The sequence below is a fragment of the Camponotus floridanus genome, unplaced genomic scaffold, assembly GCF_003227725.1.
Source record: "Camponotus floridanus strain SB8 unplaced genomic scaffold, Cflo_v7.5 scaffold159, whole genome shotgun sequence".
In the NCBI taxonomy this organism is placed as follows: Eukaryota; Metazoa; Arthropoda; class Insecta; order Hymenoptera; family Formicidae; genus Camponotus; species Camponotus floridanus.
In genome coordinates this window covers 24,096-42,567 of record NW_020229280.1, presented here as the reverse complement: position 1 = coordinate 42,567, position 18,472 = coordinate 24,096, and the positions used below count along the sequence as shown (strand labels likewise).

General features: G+C 35.5%; 1 protein-coding gene across 1 annotated transcript in view; it reads right to left on the bottom strand.

The window, feature by feature from the left end:
• Positions 1-745: 745 nt before the first annotated feature.
• The window catches only part of LOC105249386, a 41,752-nt gene continuing 24,025 nt past the window's right edge, over positions 746-18,472 (bottom strand). The window contains exons 3-4 of the mRNA XM_025406851.1: positions 5,229-5,471; positions 746-1,829 (exon numbers count right to left, since the gene is read on the bottom strand). Of these exons, the coding sequence (XP_025262636.1) occupies positions 1,715-1,829; positions 5,229-5,471 (358 nt within the window). The 3' untranslated portion in view covers positions 746-1,714. The remainder of the gene's footprint in view (positions 1,830-5,228; positions 5,472-18,472) is intronic.

Below are 18,472 nucleotides of genomic sequence, written 5' to 3'. Positions count from 1 at the left end.
TTCTACCGGCATAATACATTAGGCACATGAAAACTTGAAATAATTAAATCTCGTAAATTATTACACATTGACATTGTACTATGTATAAATATTATATAATGAAGAGTAATTTTTTATATATGATTAAATTAGGTCAAAATCCATACATAATTATGTCTACATAATTATACATAATTAAATATAAACTTGTTTCTGAGTTTATGAATTTTTTATGTTTATTTCAACAGTAATTTGGAAGAGTAGCATTGAAAACGATGTCCATTTTAGGTCTTTTTTTTAGTATTATTTTGAACGTCCGAAGTTGTGACAAATGGACGCCTTATGGGCATTCAATGGATGTTCGTTGAACTTAATTCACACGTCTTTTGGATGTCCCAATGTCCGAACTCGGACATCCACTGGACATCAATGGTACGTGCATGTATTATCTAGGTATTTCAGAAGCGAAGAGAGAACCGTCGTAAAATTCAAACAGTGTATTAAGTATACTTTGGGACTCTGTACAATATATGTCAGAATCAAAATTTTTCGAACTGTGTAACCTAAGTAAAACTATGTAACCTAAAGTAAACATTTATATAACATTTTTTTATATAAAATTTGTAATGTCTTATTTTTTGAAAAACATTTAATTATATTCCAATTTTCTTATTGCGAAGGAAGAAAAAAAAGAAATATAACTTTATATAGCAAACTTTTTTATTTTCATAATTAATAGAAATATTAAACATTCTTATATACCCCACTATTAATCAAATCTTGGTATACAAATCAGAAATTTTCTCATTAATTCAATTAAAAATTTAAATATCTCCTTCAGATTTTTTTATGAATATTAACCATAAACATACATACAAATATTAATTATAGACATACACTACCCTCCACAAGTTTGGAAACACCTTGCACTTTACGAATAGACAATCGCATGGCAGCGATCTGTACAGATTTTCATATGAATATATTGTAAGACGTTTAAATGACGATATATATTTTTATCTAGGACAGTGTTACGTCTGTTTATGTCGAAAATATGTCGAATAGTTATAACGCAGCACCGAACTACTCGGAGTTAAATTTCGTGCGTTGATTTGTTCTGCCAAATAGTGCTACATATCAGATGCTGTAGTGATACGCCTGTAATGTTTGCGCGCATTAGAAACATACATCAGAGTGATAAGAACTCATTTGAGTGCAGTTTGATTTTAGTTTCTGTAAAAATAACAAAAATTACTACAATCGTTAAAAATGGCCCCGACATGCCAGATTCCATATGAATTGCGAGTCAAGATATATTTCACAAGAAGAAGGATATAGCATTCGGCAAATATCAAAGAAATTAAAGTTATTTTCTTTTTATTGTATACTTTTATAGAGTGTTTCTAAACTTGTGGAGAGTACTGTATGTAAGAATTAAACTAAATGAAGGAAACATGTGAATGAAGCAAGCATATAATATAATGGACATATATCATATATATTACATTCATTGATATTTATTCCTCTCCTTTAGTTTCAGCCTTACTATTCTTGTTCCAGATAAAAAAGAAAATGTTCGAGATGTTATTTCTGCCCTACATGTTTCAACGCTATCTCTTATGGAAGTGTAGCTGATATGATATTAACCAGTCGATTTTAAAATGGCGTAAAGTATAATAAGAAGATTAATTTGAAATACGATTAGGTTTCGAATGTGATGAAGTTGCAGCTTATTTTAATTTACAATAGAGACATCCGCACAACTTCTGAAAGTTTCTTGTGGACCACAACCCATGCCTTGTTTTCCATCTTCACAGGTACCCCAAGTGTTTCCGGTGCGGTAGTTCCATCTGAATTAAAATTGAAACAAATATAAATTTATTACTATTCGTCTCATTTTATAAAAGAGTATATTGAAAATCTATAATAAAGTATATTGAAAACTTATGTATGAAAATTTTGTTAAATTATCATATTTATATGTATACATATTATATACAGGGTGTCCGATTCGTGAGGGACCAAACAAAAAGTGATGATAGATTGAGTCAAACTAAGAAGAAAAGTCCTCTACCATTTTGCAAAATTTGCAATACTTATTAAGTAATAAGCAAAAATGTCCCGGCGCATGAGAAGCGATAGACCGCACGTATCGAGCGGCGAGCGACGAGCGACACGCGCCGAACAGTATTAAAAAAATTTTTTTTTCGTTTCTTTGGTTTCTTTGGTTTCGATGAGAAAATGATGCGCTATCATTTCCACACCACATTGCGATAACTTGGTGCGTTTTTTAATTTTTTTTACACGCCATTCGGTGTGAAAGTCGCTTTGTGGGTCCACAAAATATTGTCGGGATAAGACAAATTCCGCCGATATTGCACGAAGAATTTTGTGCATATTTTCTATATTTACTATAGTTGTTTCATTTTTAAATTAATCTGCGAATATGAAAAATTGATGATAATACCAAAAAAAAAACGCATCAAACTATCTACCGCAAGGTGGTGCGGAAATGATAGCGCATCATTTTATTGAAGAAACGAAAAGACCGGGCGACTGCTCTTACCACTGAGCTATTCAGCCCCACACCGATATCACTCTCGTCTATTTGTTTATAACTATGGAAAATGAAACGCGAATTTCTTTTCAGCTACGCGTGAATTAAACTAAATCGAAAGGAATTAGGCTCGTTATATATTAAATAACATGATAAGAAAACTAGCGTCTACGAGCCACAGCGGCAAGCGAAAGACTCGGGTTCGATTCCCGATTCAGCGACTTCGCCCCGATATTTTTCTCGTCTACGTATCTTCAGGGGGGTAAAGAGGGTTTTATAGAATTTCTCAAAAATGAGAATCTATATCTTGGTTAAATGCGCCAAGTAAAATATATACATATGCCGTGTTTTCGTTTAAATTTCGTGTACAATTAAAAAGAACTTTTAGGCATTACCATCCGCTGTGGCTCGTAGACGCTAATTTTCTTATCATGTTATGAAAAGACAATACTTTTTAATAGTGTTCGGCACGGTATCATATGTCACGTGTCGCTCGTTACTCGCCGTTCGCGTGCAGTTTACCGCTTTTCATGCGCCGAGACATTTTTGCTTATTACTTAATAATTATTGCGAATTTTGCAAAATGGTAGAGAACTATTCTTCTTAGTTTGACCTAATCTATCATCATATGTATGTATGCATGTATGTATATATGCATACATACATATGTATGCATGTATGTATATGTATGTACATTTTTGCTCATTACTTAATAATTATTGCGAATTTTGCAAAATGGTAGAGGACTATTCTTCTTAGTTTGACCCAATCTATCATCACTTTTCGTTTGGTCCCTCACGAATCGGACACCCTGTATATAGAATTTACAGGATGTGGATACTATAAATATTAGAAAGATGGATATCCCGGACTTGAAAGGATAACGTTTATGAAAAAAATTTTAAATATAAAAGTTTTGATGTTTAAAAATACGCATCTAGTGATGAACTTGAATTTGATCTAGGGGCCAAATTTAGAAGTCAAATCAAGTTTAACTTGATTTAAATGGAACTATACAGGGTGGCAGGAAATTTTTGACCTTAACAAAGTAAGGAGGTAGATTGGCTCAAATTAAGAAGGAAGGACCTCTATTTTTTGTGATTGTCGCAATAATTAACGAAAAATTAAATAAAGAAGATCGGCCAATGCGCGTGGCTAGAAGCACACGACGGCGAAGGTGGTCTGACTGTAACATAATGGTGGCGCACAGCGAAGTGGTGATTGGGGAGGGGAGCACTCCTATTTATATGTCATGTTTGAAATTATTGAAAATGCTAGTTATATTTCTTAACCGTAGTTCAACTACTTCTAAACGGCCAATATTGGCTCAATATAAACTTATATATTAAGTTTATGTATGTTTAAACCTGAGTTAATAATCGGTAGAATCAGGTTAACTTACGTTAATTGAATGTCACTAGAAATTATCTTCTTAAACCGTGTTAGTAGAAACGGGCATTACTGTTTCTACGTTACGATTTTCTCTGCATTGAAGTTTAAGTTTACGTAGTTAAGTTACGGAGTTAAGTTTATATACAGTGATGGGAAAAAGTTCCGGGACGGTTGGATAATTTGAAAAATACGCATCACAGAGGAAAATGACCTAGACAAAAGTTGTAGGATTTTTCCCGGGCAATCCGACGGTGACCTTAGATTTGACCTTGGATAGTCATTTGAAGGTCACATAAAGATTACCTTCAATTTCTTAAATGGAACTCTCTATTTTTCATTGCATATTCTTGTAGCTTATCTCGAGAGCTTTCCAAAACACTATAATTAAGTACCTTTTTATTAAGTACTTTTTGAGTTATAAGGCTTGAAATAATTTCTTAATTTTACATAAACCATAAAATATCTAGTAAACCATTCATTTTTCGATTATCTTACCTTCATACTTTTATGTACAAAATAATGAGAGGAATCAATTGGTGTAAAGAAAACACATAGTTATTTCTAAGAAAAAATATGTAATTTGCAATTAACAATTCCATCACCTTCAAATGACTATCCAAGGTCAAATCTAAGGTCACCGTCGGATTGTCCGGGAAAAATCCTACAACTTTTGTCTAGGTCATTTTCCTCTGTGATGCGTATTTTTCAAATTATCCAGCCGTCCCGGAACTTTTTCCCATCACTGTATATTATTAATACTTAATGTAACGTAATGAGTTATGGAACCTTGTATGGTAAGTCTTAGGCATGTTGTAGAAAATATTAAGATATAAATGGGTGAAATAAATTGGTGGAGAGAAAGAGAGAGGGAGAGAGAGAGAGAGAGAGACAATGGATATAAATTTTTAATTAAAAGGAGTAAATGGGAAAAAAAGAAGGAATAGATTCTCAAAGATTTGAAGCATTCGACAAGTAATAACAACGATTATAGGGAAATTATTAGAATGATTTTAAAAGCGAATAGAAATCAAAATGTTTTTCATTTTAAATCATAACTAGTATAAATTATAAAATATTTTGTAAACTGTAAGTATTTTGATAATTCTAATTTAAAATATTTATATATAAAATAATGAAAAGAATTTTAAGATTTAAACGATTTTTAATATGCTAAGTAATGTACTATAATAATATTAATACATCAGTAATAAATAACAATTAAATAATTATCATATAATTAAATAATTAAATAATTATCATATTATTGGATATATTAAATTACATTTTTAATTCTACTAACCTGAGTACACAGTGTTTACATGTGACATCTTTTGGTAGAATCAGTCTGACAACATAGTCTTTTGCCCCATTAATAGGGAATTTGTGGCCGCTACCATCCGCTAATAAGAGATAATGTTGATCGAAGCATTCGTCTGTTTCTAATTCCTTTTCTGTTTTCAATGGACAAACACTGAATTCGAAATAACCCATGTGACTGGCTGTAAGGCGAACAGTTACATTGATCGTAGAACCTGCTTTGTATCTGCATACAAAAAATAATATTTTCATATAACATAATGATAGCTCAATTCACAAAACAAAAAAATTAATTGGTTTCGTAATCAAATGATGCAGTAGCGGCGCGGTGCTAAGTATAAAAGAAATTCAGACTAACATCAAGAGCATTACGCAACTATTGAAAAACTTATCCGCAATTTTTGTATCATAGGAATTCTTCGTATCACATTTTCTGTCAAGATATTTTTAGAACTAAAACCATAATAGAAAATTAATGGCATTTGCTTATATAATATTAATATAAGATTCCAATTGCAATCAGTTCGAAAATGATGCAATCAAAATCTTAAAAATTCATACCCCAAAAAATATATTTTTGCGTATATATATTTTCTTTCAGCTTTCAGTCATTCTCATGTACACACGCAAAGTGATTTTATCACTCAAGCATTTGGAGCATTCACGAATGATAAATTATGACATCATTCTGTCATTAAATTATGAAATTATTTTCGAATGATACGGGCTAATCGCTCTAAGATAATCCAGTAAACATGATGTCATCTAAAGATGTCTTAATAACGTTTTAATGACTTATTATACATCATTAAAACGTTTTTATTAGCAAGGGAAATACCAAGTAGTGGAATCACCGATCAACTTAAAATATATTATAATTCCATTCTCCTATTAATTCGTCGTAAAATAATACCTACCTCTCAAGTATTCACGAGAAAAACGTGTTTAAAAATTTATATGCTCGTTATGCTAAGCAGAAAAGGCAGATTTTCAGGAAGCGGCATAGCGTAGCGCATGAAGCGTATGATTAATACACTGCTTGTCGCTTCAAATCTTTTCAGATTTTGATTTTTGAATTTTTTTTGTTTAATCCATTGAATCGAATTATTATATTATATATTTTTAGCATTTTAACATACAAATTAATGTTATAATTATGAAATTATTATATTAAAAATTCATTGATTTTATTTACAATTTATTAAATGTTACTTTAAAAGTGTAACTGTAATAATGTAAAATACTCTTGTGAATTTTATTTTGATTGATCAAATGCTTATGAATAATATTTTTTATTAAAAATAAAAGTCTTTTTTTTACATACAATGAGGTTTATAAAAAAAAATAAATTTTCTTATTATTTTCTCTGCCTACTTTCCTTTTTTAAAATGTTTATTGCATAAAAAATTTAAAATTAATTAATAATAATTATTTATAATTTTCATTGCGTAACAAATAAATAAAATCAATGGGTTTTAATGGAACTATAATATATTTCAAGTTGAACTAAATTGCTGATTCCACTGCCTGGTGTTCCCTTTATGAGTGTCATTGACTAATCATAGTTATTCCTTCGAAGAATATAATCACTATTATATAGGTTACTAAGCATCATTGGCCAATGATTTAATAAACATCATTGGTCAATGATGTTTAGTAACCTTGAAAAGTAGAGAAAGGAGCATTTACTGGATTTTTAAAAGTGGGAGATGATACCGATTACGTCACACTGTGTTCATTATAGTGGACTTAACGTCATCTCACGAATATAAGATGGTATGTAGCAGTAAGTAGTAACAAGTAGTGATAATGCAGTTAGAACTCTATTCAATATATAAGTAATTTTAATAAACAAGTAATTCGTTAAATTAAAAAATGGTTTGCTGCTGTATTTGCGGATATTCTAAAAGTATTGATCATAATGGTCTTGCTGTGTTTCATTATTTCTAAATAACATAAGATAATATTTTTATAAGCTTATAGGTTAGTTTCTCAAGTAAAATATTTGATATAAAAAAAGGATATGTAATTAATAATGATATTGTCAAGAAAAATTGTTTTTAATTTTGTAATTAATTTGAATAAAGTTTGCTTGTAAAAGGTTTCCTACAAGGATCACAACGAGAAGTTTGGATGCAATTTGGGAATAAGTTAAATTGGAAACCTTCAAAATCTAGTAGAACTTGTTTTCAACATTTTAATAATGATTGTTTTTTTAAATCTGCAAAAAAGCTAACGGTGATTTTATTTATACTGTGACGTTGCCGTCCTGTCGCGCGTCCATCCGCCCCGATAATTTTAACGCGGCGCAAGCCGGGCGGCCGCACCAGAATCTACATCGAGAGAACATTATCGAGCTCCCCGGAGAGACGAGCAATATTATTATGTTTTTCGTGTTTATTAATTTTATTTATCATTTTTTGTATCGAGCGAATTTCGGGCAACCCGCCGGAGAAGATTCGGAGGGCGAGGAGCGCATCGAGGGATCTTACATCACGGCTGACGACGCGGCGCTTCTCGACAGCCAGCGGGGGACGAAATAGCGCCCGAAAGATCGAGTAACCAGACGCCATGGGGGCAACATCACCTCTTTTCGACAAGGCAGAGCAAAGGTCTGATCGACGCTACCTCCCCCGCAGAAGGGAGGAGCCTCCACCGGACCGTTGAACATGGGCCCGCGACAGCGAAATTTTGATTTAAGGCCATTGTGCGCCAGGCGCCGAAATACCTCGCAACTCGCGAGGCGCCGGGATTGCTCGCGTGCTGCGACCTGATTGGCCGCGGGGCTGCGCACCCCTCTACACGGTCATTGACGCCGCTATCGACCCTGGATGCGGAGATCCACAGATCATTCTGGTGCGGGAGCTCGACCTAATTAGTCGCTTGTTGTCGTTTTGTGTAAAAGCTTTTGCCGTTGTCGAGATACCTGTGAAGGACGAGGCCGAGGATCATCCCCAGTATGAGGACTCATATCGGTGAGGTTGCTCATCTCTTTATTGTGAGCCACATACGCGATTCAGTCTGCCGGCCGGCCGTTCTGCCACCGTCGCCATTTTCGTGTTTCGCTATCGGCTCGGTATCAGGCTTCAGGCTCGGTACCGAGCCGTCGATATTTTGTGAATTTTCGGGCGATCGGAGGCGAGCGACCGAGGAAAAGCGGAAAATTGTAGGCATTAATTGATAAGGCAACGTTCGTCTCTCTCCGGGTTTCGAGGTATTCATTACGCGTAGCTATCGACCGCCGAATATCGACCGCGTGCGCGAAGGATCGCGAGAAGCGTATACCGCCCATGTTGTCGTATCGCTGTCGTTGCCGCGTGGAATATTCCCGTAAATTATCTCGGGGCGATTTTTGGTGTCTGATTGCGTGGATGTCGTCGTCGATTGTTAAGTGTGCGTGTGAGCGTTTAATGTATTTTATCGTATTGTGTGCGTTAGAGTATTTACGTCTTTGTCGCGCTTATTATGCCGTCGAGTAGAGCGTAATAAATGATAATAAAATATTTGCGTCTTTGTCGCGCTTATTACGCCGTCGAATAGAGCGTAATAAATGATAATTTGCGTCTGTCGAATTTGTCGCGGTGCGAAATAATCGCCAAAGTACGATCAAGAGTGAAACCTGAGCTGTTTTCGCGGAAGAAAGAGGCGAACCGCCGGCAGAGAAAAATCTCCGGCCGCCGTCGGCTATCGAATATCGAACATATCGCTCGCTTGTCGCATCCGAGCTCTGTCTTCGCAAAATTATTAATTATTTTCGATCTATGATTAAATATGCTGTCGAACTGTTAAGCTGTCGTTTAGAATCGTGAACTGGGAAATTGCGAGGAAAAGACTGTAGTGATAAGTCGTCGATCTGGTTGCCGAAATTAAGATACGTTTTGGGTAATATTATCCGCGAATATTTCCGTGTCGAAAATCCTTTGTCTTCTGCAAAGTATCGTTCAGTCCAGCAAACTCCGGCCATAAAAACGGGCTCGGATAAACGACAGGATTGTCTTAGCGCTCTCGCTTTGGTTGTCGATTTCGAGCGGACATTTGCTGTAAATACCGTCTTATTATTCGTGCCAGGATTAATTTGATTATGTATTTTGCTTTCTTATTTTTTGAATTTATTGTGAACCGTCGTTTTCAATCTGATTTGTTATTCAAGTTCATTTTTACATTTCTCTTTTATATTATTTCTCTATTAATAAATTTGTTATATTTCTTTCTTAAACTCACATAATTTATTTGAGTGTTAGTCTCTCGTGGTTGTCGATATCCGTCTTTTCGTTTGTCGCATTTTGAACTAGTGAAGCATTATCAATTGGCTTTCTCTAAAATCCCTCCCCTCTACCGTTAGGCGAGCTAGTCGGCCCGTGGCGAAGCAGGCTATCATTTTTCGCGCTCTTTGCCGTTTCGTGGAAAACTGATGCGTGAAAGCATCTGGCGTCCGTCTTATCGAGATATCGAAACGGCCTCCGCTCCGCTCGCGCGAGAACGCCCTCCATCCCTGTTCCTCCGAGCGCGAGTACATTAATTTCGCTATTTTTTTTTGACGGCGTTTTCGCTCCCTCGCGCACGCTCCCATCCAACACCTCGAGGAGTGTCGCAAAAAATTTAAATTGATTGAAGAAACGTCGCAATACATATTGAGAGATTAAAATATGTAAGTTTTTTATTTTTATATATTTGTACATATTTTTACATATTTTTTGTGTGTATTGTATTTTTATCATGTATGTATTTTTATCATGTAAGTTTCTGTATTATTAAATTTTGATTTTTGCAGATAAGAGACTTTAATCCTGTTATTTTCAATTCTTACGCAAAAATGTACAGAAGAACGTGACTCAAAAATAGAAGTATATTATTCCAATTTTAAAGATTAAGTAGATTTTAAAGATTTAAAATCTACTTAATTTTTTTAAATATATTTTTATTTTAATATCTTTATTTTATTTTATTTATTTTTATATTTAATTAATTTTTATTTTAATATATTTATTTTTTAATATTATTATTTGTTAGAACAACAAAGTATTATGACGGCACTGACATCAGGTGATGCCTTCTTTGATATCTATTGCATATTTTTTTCATTCGTTCATTGGCTTTTGCTCTCTCCGCGAAATCTCATCTATATGTGTAACATAAAGAAAGAGCTGTTTTATATCAATAAATAGTATACAATAATTAAAGAAAGAGTGATTGTGATCCAACGATTTTCTTTTGCTCACTCTATTATTACTATTAGATTAATATAACAGGTTATGGGCCCGGGTCTCACCAGATATACATATAACGTACTTTTTGTGTTGTAGCCGAAAGTGAGGTTAAACGTCCAAACGTCAAAATAATTATTACGTAAACATAGAAAAATCTGTTGATTAAAAATGACCACGACGCATTTATCAATCAAATCACTGAGAATAGATAATTATGACACGTAGAGTATACAAATGGAAGCGTTTAAATAAAAAAATCTTGGTTATGTGAACAGAACGATTCCGAAGTTAGAACCAACAGCATCAAGACATTAATAACCAAATGGAAAGAATCGAAACGAAACGAAAGATCAGACTGCGAAAGCCTTTGATTTGACTTGATTTAATAAATATCAGCCCAGCAAAATTAAAACATGCAAAGGGACGATCATGTCGCGGGAATTATGGTTGAAGCTGAGGAATATATATAGGCTGTGTTCCAAAATTCACTGCCAGTACTGAAAATTTATAGTGTACGTCACGTAAACTATAGATTTTCAGTACTGCCAATGAATTTTGGAATGTAACCATAGATCGTCAGGTCCAGTGCGAAAAGCTATGTTATTAAAGAATATAACTTTATCAAAGATGAGTGAAGGAGGAAATGTCAGAGATCACATTTCAGAGTTTTTTCAAGTTAGGCTAGAAAAAATCGGTTTGCAAATAAACGAAGATTTATTGGCGATTCTATTATTATATAGCTTATCTGAATCGTGCAAAAATTTCCGCGTATCGATGGAATCCAGAGATGAACTACCTAAACCCGAGAAAATAAAAATACTGGAAGAAGCAGAATCAAGAAAGACCAAAGAAAGTAACCAACAAGATGCAATGTTTGCAAAACATCAGTCAGACAGTTGCGATATATTTAAAAGCCGCGAAATAAAAATTGGAAAAACAGTCGCAACCAACCTCGCCAAGTGAACAGTACGAATCAAATAATCACGAGCAAGCGAAAATAAGAAAAAGTCAAATAAATGATTTAAAATGTCATGAATGTGGTGGACTAAATCATTTTGCTAGACATTGTTGTGCACGTGGTGCTCGCGTACGCGTAAACCAGATCGAAGAGGAGGACTCCGAGGCAGCAAAAGCAGCAGAGGTTCGTGAGGAAGTGGCCTTATTGAATGTTGAGACAATCAAATAAATCATGGTGTCTAGATAATGGTTGCACATCACACATGAGTGCAAACAAAAAGTTATTTCAAAATTTTAAACAAATCGACAGATTTTTAAGTCTTGCGAATAACGATTCGACAAAAATAAGTAGGGTCGGTAAAGTAAATGTAAATATCAATGACGGAAAAATGGAGAAAACTATGAAATTAGACAGAGTATTATACATTACTTACGACCTTAGGACCAATTTGTTATCAGTGTCAAAAGTAACAGATCATGGTTATACAGTAAAATTTCTAAAGAATGATGCTAATGTTGAATGTTTTCCGAGAAATAAATTAGAAAAATGGCATTGTAAAATGGGTCATCTGAAGAATCAGGACATGAAATATACAGGGTGAGTCTAATAAAATCCACAGTGTTTTTCTCGAAAAAGGTAAGAGATAGGTAGAAGACACCCATTATGAAAATTATAGGATAAATAGGAGCGCATACTTTGATAACCTTGAATAACCAGAGAAAAGGATGTATGTGGGAGGAGGTCGGACGTGTCTTTATGCTGTTTGGTCAACGAGCGACAGAATCCATCCGTGGCAACGGCATTGACGCATATCCTATGGAGAGAGCATTCACACATTTTTCAGCCTAATAAATAATTACTACAAAACAATATTCGCAGACTAGAAAAATATGTGAGGCGCAAGTGGTTGGATCGGGAATCGAACCCGAATCTTTCGCTTTCCAGGCAACAGCTCTAAATCACTGAGCTATCCAGACCTCACACCTAATGTTGCTTTTTAACACAGTGATTGCGACTTTAGAGCGATGTTGGTATCTCACTCAATGGATGCAGTGCCGATTGCTACGGAGGATCCCTGAAAGGTCGCTTGCTGATAAGTGCCGGTGGAGGTATTCGCGTACATACTGGCTTCCGACTGGCCTTTTGGAATAAATACGAGACAAGAACTCAACAGAAAGTTTTCAAACAAATGGATAGGTAGAGGTGATCCTGTACTATTTTCTGCGAGATCACCCGACTTAACACGTTTGGATGTTTACCTATGGGGAAGAGTTAGCCTATTTTCAATGTCCTATCACTCGAGAAAATAGAAAGAATTAAAATAATTTTTCGCGAAATAACCACACAGGAATTGGAAGAAACACAAGCAAGCTTTCCGCGAAGACTACAGGCATGCCTGGCTCAACGTAGTGCACATTATGAACACTTATTACACTGTACTACAGCAGTAAGTGTACTACAGTAAGTACAGTTAGAAATAATAAAAAAATTTATTTCAAATTTTCATTTTGACTTATTTGTTGTCAATACCTTGACAACGGTTGAATTTTCGAAAAAAACTATAATACAAAAATTATTAAGCTCATTAAATACTATTGATAAAGTGACTAGTACTCCTTTCTATTAAAAAAATTTTTTTTAAATTCTTGATGTAAAAAACGAACATTCAAGGTTATTCAAGGTCATCAAAGTCTGTGCCCATACTTACAATCCTATAATTTTCATAATGGATGTCTTCTACCTATCTCTTATCGTTTTCGAGAAAAAACACGGTGGACGTTTTATCAGACTCACCCTGTATAATCGAAAAAGGAATAGTCTACGGAATAAAAATAAAATTCATTTAAAAAATTGAAAGACTGCGAAGTATATATACGTGAAAAATGAGTCAGAGTTCCGTTTCCAACATCGAAAGAAAATCAAACAAGCGAGATACTGGAGATTGTACACAGTGATTGTTCAGTTCAGTATCAATAATCTCGTGTTCATTCTGCAGTTTCGTTTATTTTGTTTACTTTACAAGCTTCATGTTCATACAAGATTTTGTGTTATAGTACAAGTTCGTATCATATACTCAATCTCGTGTGGTTTTATTGCTCGCGACAAGCCTCGAGATATCTCTGGATCGCGATGACGCCTCGGGATACGAACCCGGATCGCGACAATACCTAGAAGATCACTCGGAACGCGAGAACTGATTATCTTTCGAAAATCAAAATAGAAATCAAGACAAAATAGAAATCAAGAACCCAAGCTGAATAGAAAAGCGTATCAAAACGAATTTAATTGGTTACAGAAAAAAATTGATTATTAATAGACAAGCAAAAGTTTGTCATAATACAAAATTCCAAGAGGTTGCGCAGAGAATGTAAAGAACGACAATCGCATACAATAAGTACTTTACAGACGTTTTGACTCTCTCCGAGTCATCTTCAGTGTAGTAATAATATAATTGATATCAAAATTACAATGTCGTGCAACATAGTTATACGGTCAGAAATGATACTCGCAGTGGAAAAAAGATAACAAAGAACGAAAAGCTCGCAGAAAACGGTAAAATAAATAATTTACATGCCATAACGCAAGTCGCAGATACATAAAAAAGCAAATAAAACGCATGTCGCAAACGCCGCAAGAACACGTGCTCACCTTATGTATGAGCGCAGAGATGCATATAGGGAGATCTGTTGTGGAAGGTTATGTAAGGCATCAATCGTAAATCAGGGAACACAAGTCCGTGTACGATCTAACATAAAAAGTTGCAAAAAATGATGCAGAAAGCAGCATCCATCCAAAATCAAAGAAGCCTCACACACAAAAGTGACAAATCTGTAAAAATAGAACAAACAGAGCAACACATTCAAAGCCGCAAGCAAGCATGCAGAAAGTCAATATAGTATCATATGAGAAAAAAAATTCAGTGGAAGAGCGCCGGCAAAAATATAGATTCATATACAGAGATTCACAAAAATCCGCAAAAGAAAGTAGCAAAAGCGGCAGACGCAACGTGGCGAAAAATGGAGCGAACGGCACGAAAGAAAGATTGCAGTGCGACCAACATCAAGGAAAGGAAGAGGAGCCATGAAACGCAGGAGAAGGAAACCTGGAATCCTAGCGCAATACAGATTGGGAGCGGGAAAATTTGAAAAACTTTTCTAACATAGTTACATAAGACTTGTCTAAATTAACGTTATCACTCTGGATGTTTAAACTGAAATCTTGCGAAGCGATATGGATCATTTCTGAAATTAATCTACGCTTGTAACAGGGCTCTTCATCGAGCACAGATATATTAACCCAATCAAAATCATGTCCTGTTAATCTGTGTAGCGAGACTACGCTTAAGTTATCATCATTATTATAGATGTCTTTTTTGTGTTCTTTGATTCTGGTAGATAGTTTTCTTCGAGTCTGACCCACATGTGATGCATCACAATTGATGCAATTAATCTTATAAACAACATTTGTTCGATGTTCTAACGGAAGCTTATCCTTGTGTAAAGCATATAAATTTATTGAGTTTGTTCGTAATACGGAATCCGAGAGTTTTACCGCAACATTTAGCAAAAGGAAAAAATTTATCTGAAATATTCTTAATGTAGGGAAGGACAAAGAAGGAAGGAGTGGAGGCTCGAGGGGAGAAAGAGAAGGGGGGAGGTAGAGGAGGGAGAGTTAAGAGGAGCAGTATTACTGGTGGAAATCAAAAATTTTAGTCTATCAGAAATGTTTCTGACAACAAAACTGAGAGGGTAGCCATTATCCAATAAAATACGAATCAATCTTTCAAAATTTGACGTGTGGAATCTAGGGTACGAGAGTTTGAAAATCTTGTCTGTCAAACCAACAACAACCTCCTTCTTGTGAATCAAAGGGTGTTGAGAATAAAAATTTAAGAATCTTCCCGAAAAAGTAGGTTTAGCGTACCGATCGAAATCTAAGTGATTGTCATCCAATTTAAAAATCGTAATATCTAAAAAAATCAGAGAATTGTTGTCAGGAATTTCGACAGTAAACTGCAACCTATTGTGAAAGGAGTTAAAAATCTTAAGGATGTCGAGGATGAGACAGCTAGGAGCAGCCATGACAACATCATCCACATATCTAAGATAGAACGGAATATGGCAGGAGATGTGAGATAAAGCGTAATCTTCTAGATCTTGTAAGACGATTCGATTTTCGCCAGAATAGGAGAGAGGGGAGAACCCATGGGGACTGCCATAGATCTGCTTGTATATAACATTGTCAAAACTAAAATAAGTGGAGTCCATAACTAAACGTAAAAATTCAAAATAGGACAAGCTAATGTTTTTTTCAAGAAAGTGCCACCGTTTTCCGATGCCATTGATAACAAAATCCAAAGGAACGTTGGTGAAAAGAGAAACCACGTCTAGAGAGAAAAGTTTATGGTGGACATGCAATTTTGAGTTTCTCAGCTTTTCAACCACGTTATAGCTGTTGATCACCCTACTTGAAGGGGCAGGTAGATTGTCAAACAATAAACTATGCAAAAAGGAAGCAAGAAGATGCAGCGGACTGTTGAAGAAACAATGATACGAAGCGGGCAGTCAACTTTGTATATCTTTGCCAGACCATAAGTTCTAGAAAGGACGCCGTCACTGATATGTAAAAATCTAGCCTTCGGAACGGAAATATATTCCTTCTTTCTCCACCTATTAACAAAATCGATGAGACGAATGGAAATCTTGTTAGTAGGATCCCTCTTCACAATCGCATAAGTATTGCGGTCATTTAACATAACGTTCATCTTGCGAAGATACTCGGTACGATCGAGAGCAACTGTGACGTTACCCTTATCCGCTCTAGTCACAATAATCTCAGGACATGAATCTCATGCTCTGACATGAATCTCTCAGTAATACGTGACCACGCTAAAAAATTCTTCTCCGTACCAGAGAGAACCGGAAGAGAGGAAAGAGATTCGGAAATCAGGTGACAAGCATAGGACCTACCATTGGACACAGAAACCGAAGGAAGTCCGCTAACATTATGCTCAAAAAATTTAATAAAGTCTATTAAAGAACGTCTCTTAATGTGGCCACGAGGAAGGCTGAACTTGTCGCCTAGCTGTAAGAGAAGGCAAACTTCTTTTTTTGGTAGAGAAACAGAGGAAAGGTTGACAAACCATTTTTTATTATGAGTATTGAATACATCCAAAGAAGAAGAATTCATAAGAAAACGAACAGGATCTATATTAATGTTAAGAGAAGAATGAGAAGAGGGATGTGGAATGGGAGAGAAAGAAAACAGATGGGAGGATGGAGGAGGGGGCTGGGATTCCGAGGACAGAGACCTCAAAGCATAGGGATGGGAAGAAGGAGCCGAACAAAATGAAATCACACAAAAATATTTTAGGAGTGAAAAGGAAGAATCAACGGAACGCGAAGAGTGAGAGATCCAATGTAACTTCTTCTCTCTGTCAAATTTCAACTGTCTCTCAAAGCGTTGAAAGAACATTCGTTGTTTTGTAAAGAACTGTTATAATCCGAAAGACTATAACTTATTATTTCATTGATAATATTAATAGAATATTCACGAAAACCGCGCAAAATCGCTAACTCAGCGAACCACGCATAAGGACGTTCACCGGGAACGCGAAAACGCTAACGAAGGGATTCAACTTTGAACCTCCTTCGCTTGCACTTGGACTTTGGGCGTCACGAAAAAACCTCCATGACCATACATGGTCATGTCGCTAGGCGATCCCCTCCAAAACACCCCCAAAATCGAGGGAATAAAAGCCGTCCACCGCGAATCCGCGGCGGACAGTCGTTAATAATAAATCAATCAATAAATAGTGCGAAATCGAGGGCTAACCGCCATACTGTGAGACGAATCACTCAAGGAAGTTAAACGCTCTAAATCTAAGAACGAAGCGATACAGGAAAGGACAATAATAAGGAAAGAAGACTTATAAAAAAACCGACTAAAAGCAAAACACGAGAATCTATTTGTGTAAGAGATTATACAATTATAGAGAGTATACTATTTTATAATAAAGCACCGTTGTGGACTAAACAGAGGACTTGACTCGAATTTCCCGGCTACTCCACAACCTGTGCCGCGCCCGGCATAACAGAACTTTCTAGTAATATAGCCAGGAAAACATCTATGTACTTTGCGGACAAGAGACGCCTCAGTAGCACGCAAAAAACAGATCTCTCTATATGCATCTCTGCGCTCATACACAAGGTGAGCACGTGTTCTTGCAGCGTTTGCAACATGCGTTTTATTTGCTTTTTTATGTATCTGCGACTTGCGTTATAGCATGTAAATTATTTATTTTACTGCGAGCTTTTTGTTCTTTGTTATCTTTTTTTCATTGCGAGTATCATTTCTTCATATAACTATTATTGTTGCTCGACATTGTAATTTTGATCTCAATTATATTATTACTACACTGAACATGACTCGGAGAGAGTCGAAACGTCTGTAAAGTATTTATTGTATGCGATTGTTGTTCTTTATATTCTCTGCGCAACCTCTTGGAATTTTGTATTATGACAGCTTTTTGCTTGTCTATTAATAATCAAATTTTTCCTGTAACCAATTAAATTCGTTTTGATACGCTTTTCTATCTAGCTTGGGTTCTTAGCTTTCATTTCTATTTTGATTTTATTTTTATATGTGAACCCTTGTATCTCTATACTATATTTTTTATCTTTCGAATTTGCCTTTATAATGACCTGTTTTTCGCTTGGTGGTCACCCCGCGATTAACTCCGTCGCTGACCGTCAATTCCCGGAAAAGCCGAAGTCGCCCGATTCATGAATCATAGGGCCTTAGAGTCGCCCATCGACGAAACGACAACGCGCATGCATCACGAAGATCGCGGAGGCCGCGGACGGAAATTATCAGCGGGGAATATTCTTGACTGTCGTCTCGAATTTCACTTTTTTTGTAGGCATTACGAAAGCCTAGTCGTGCACGATCTTTTTTATGTTATGCCGCAATAGTTATGTTAGTGGACCTGTTAGACATGCATCTTATAGTGGAGAATTTTATGTAACCTTTATCGATGACTTCTCAAGATGGAGTGAAGTC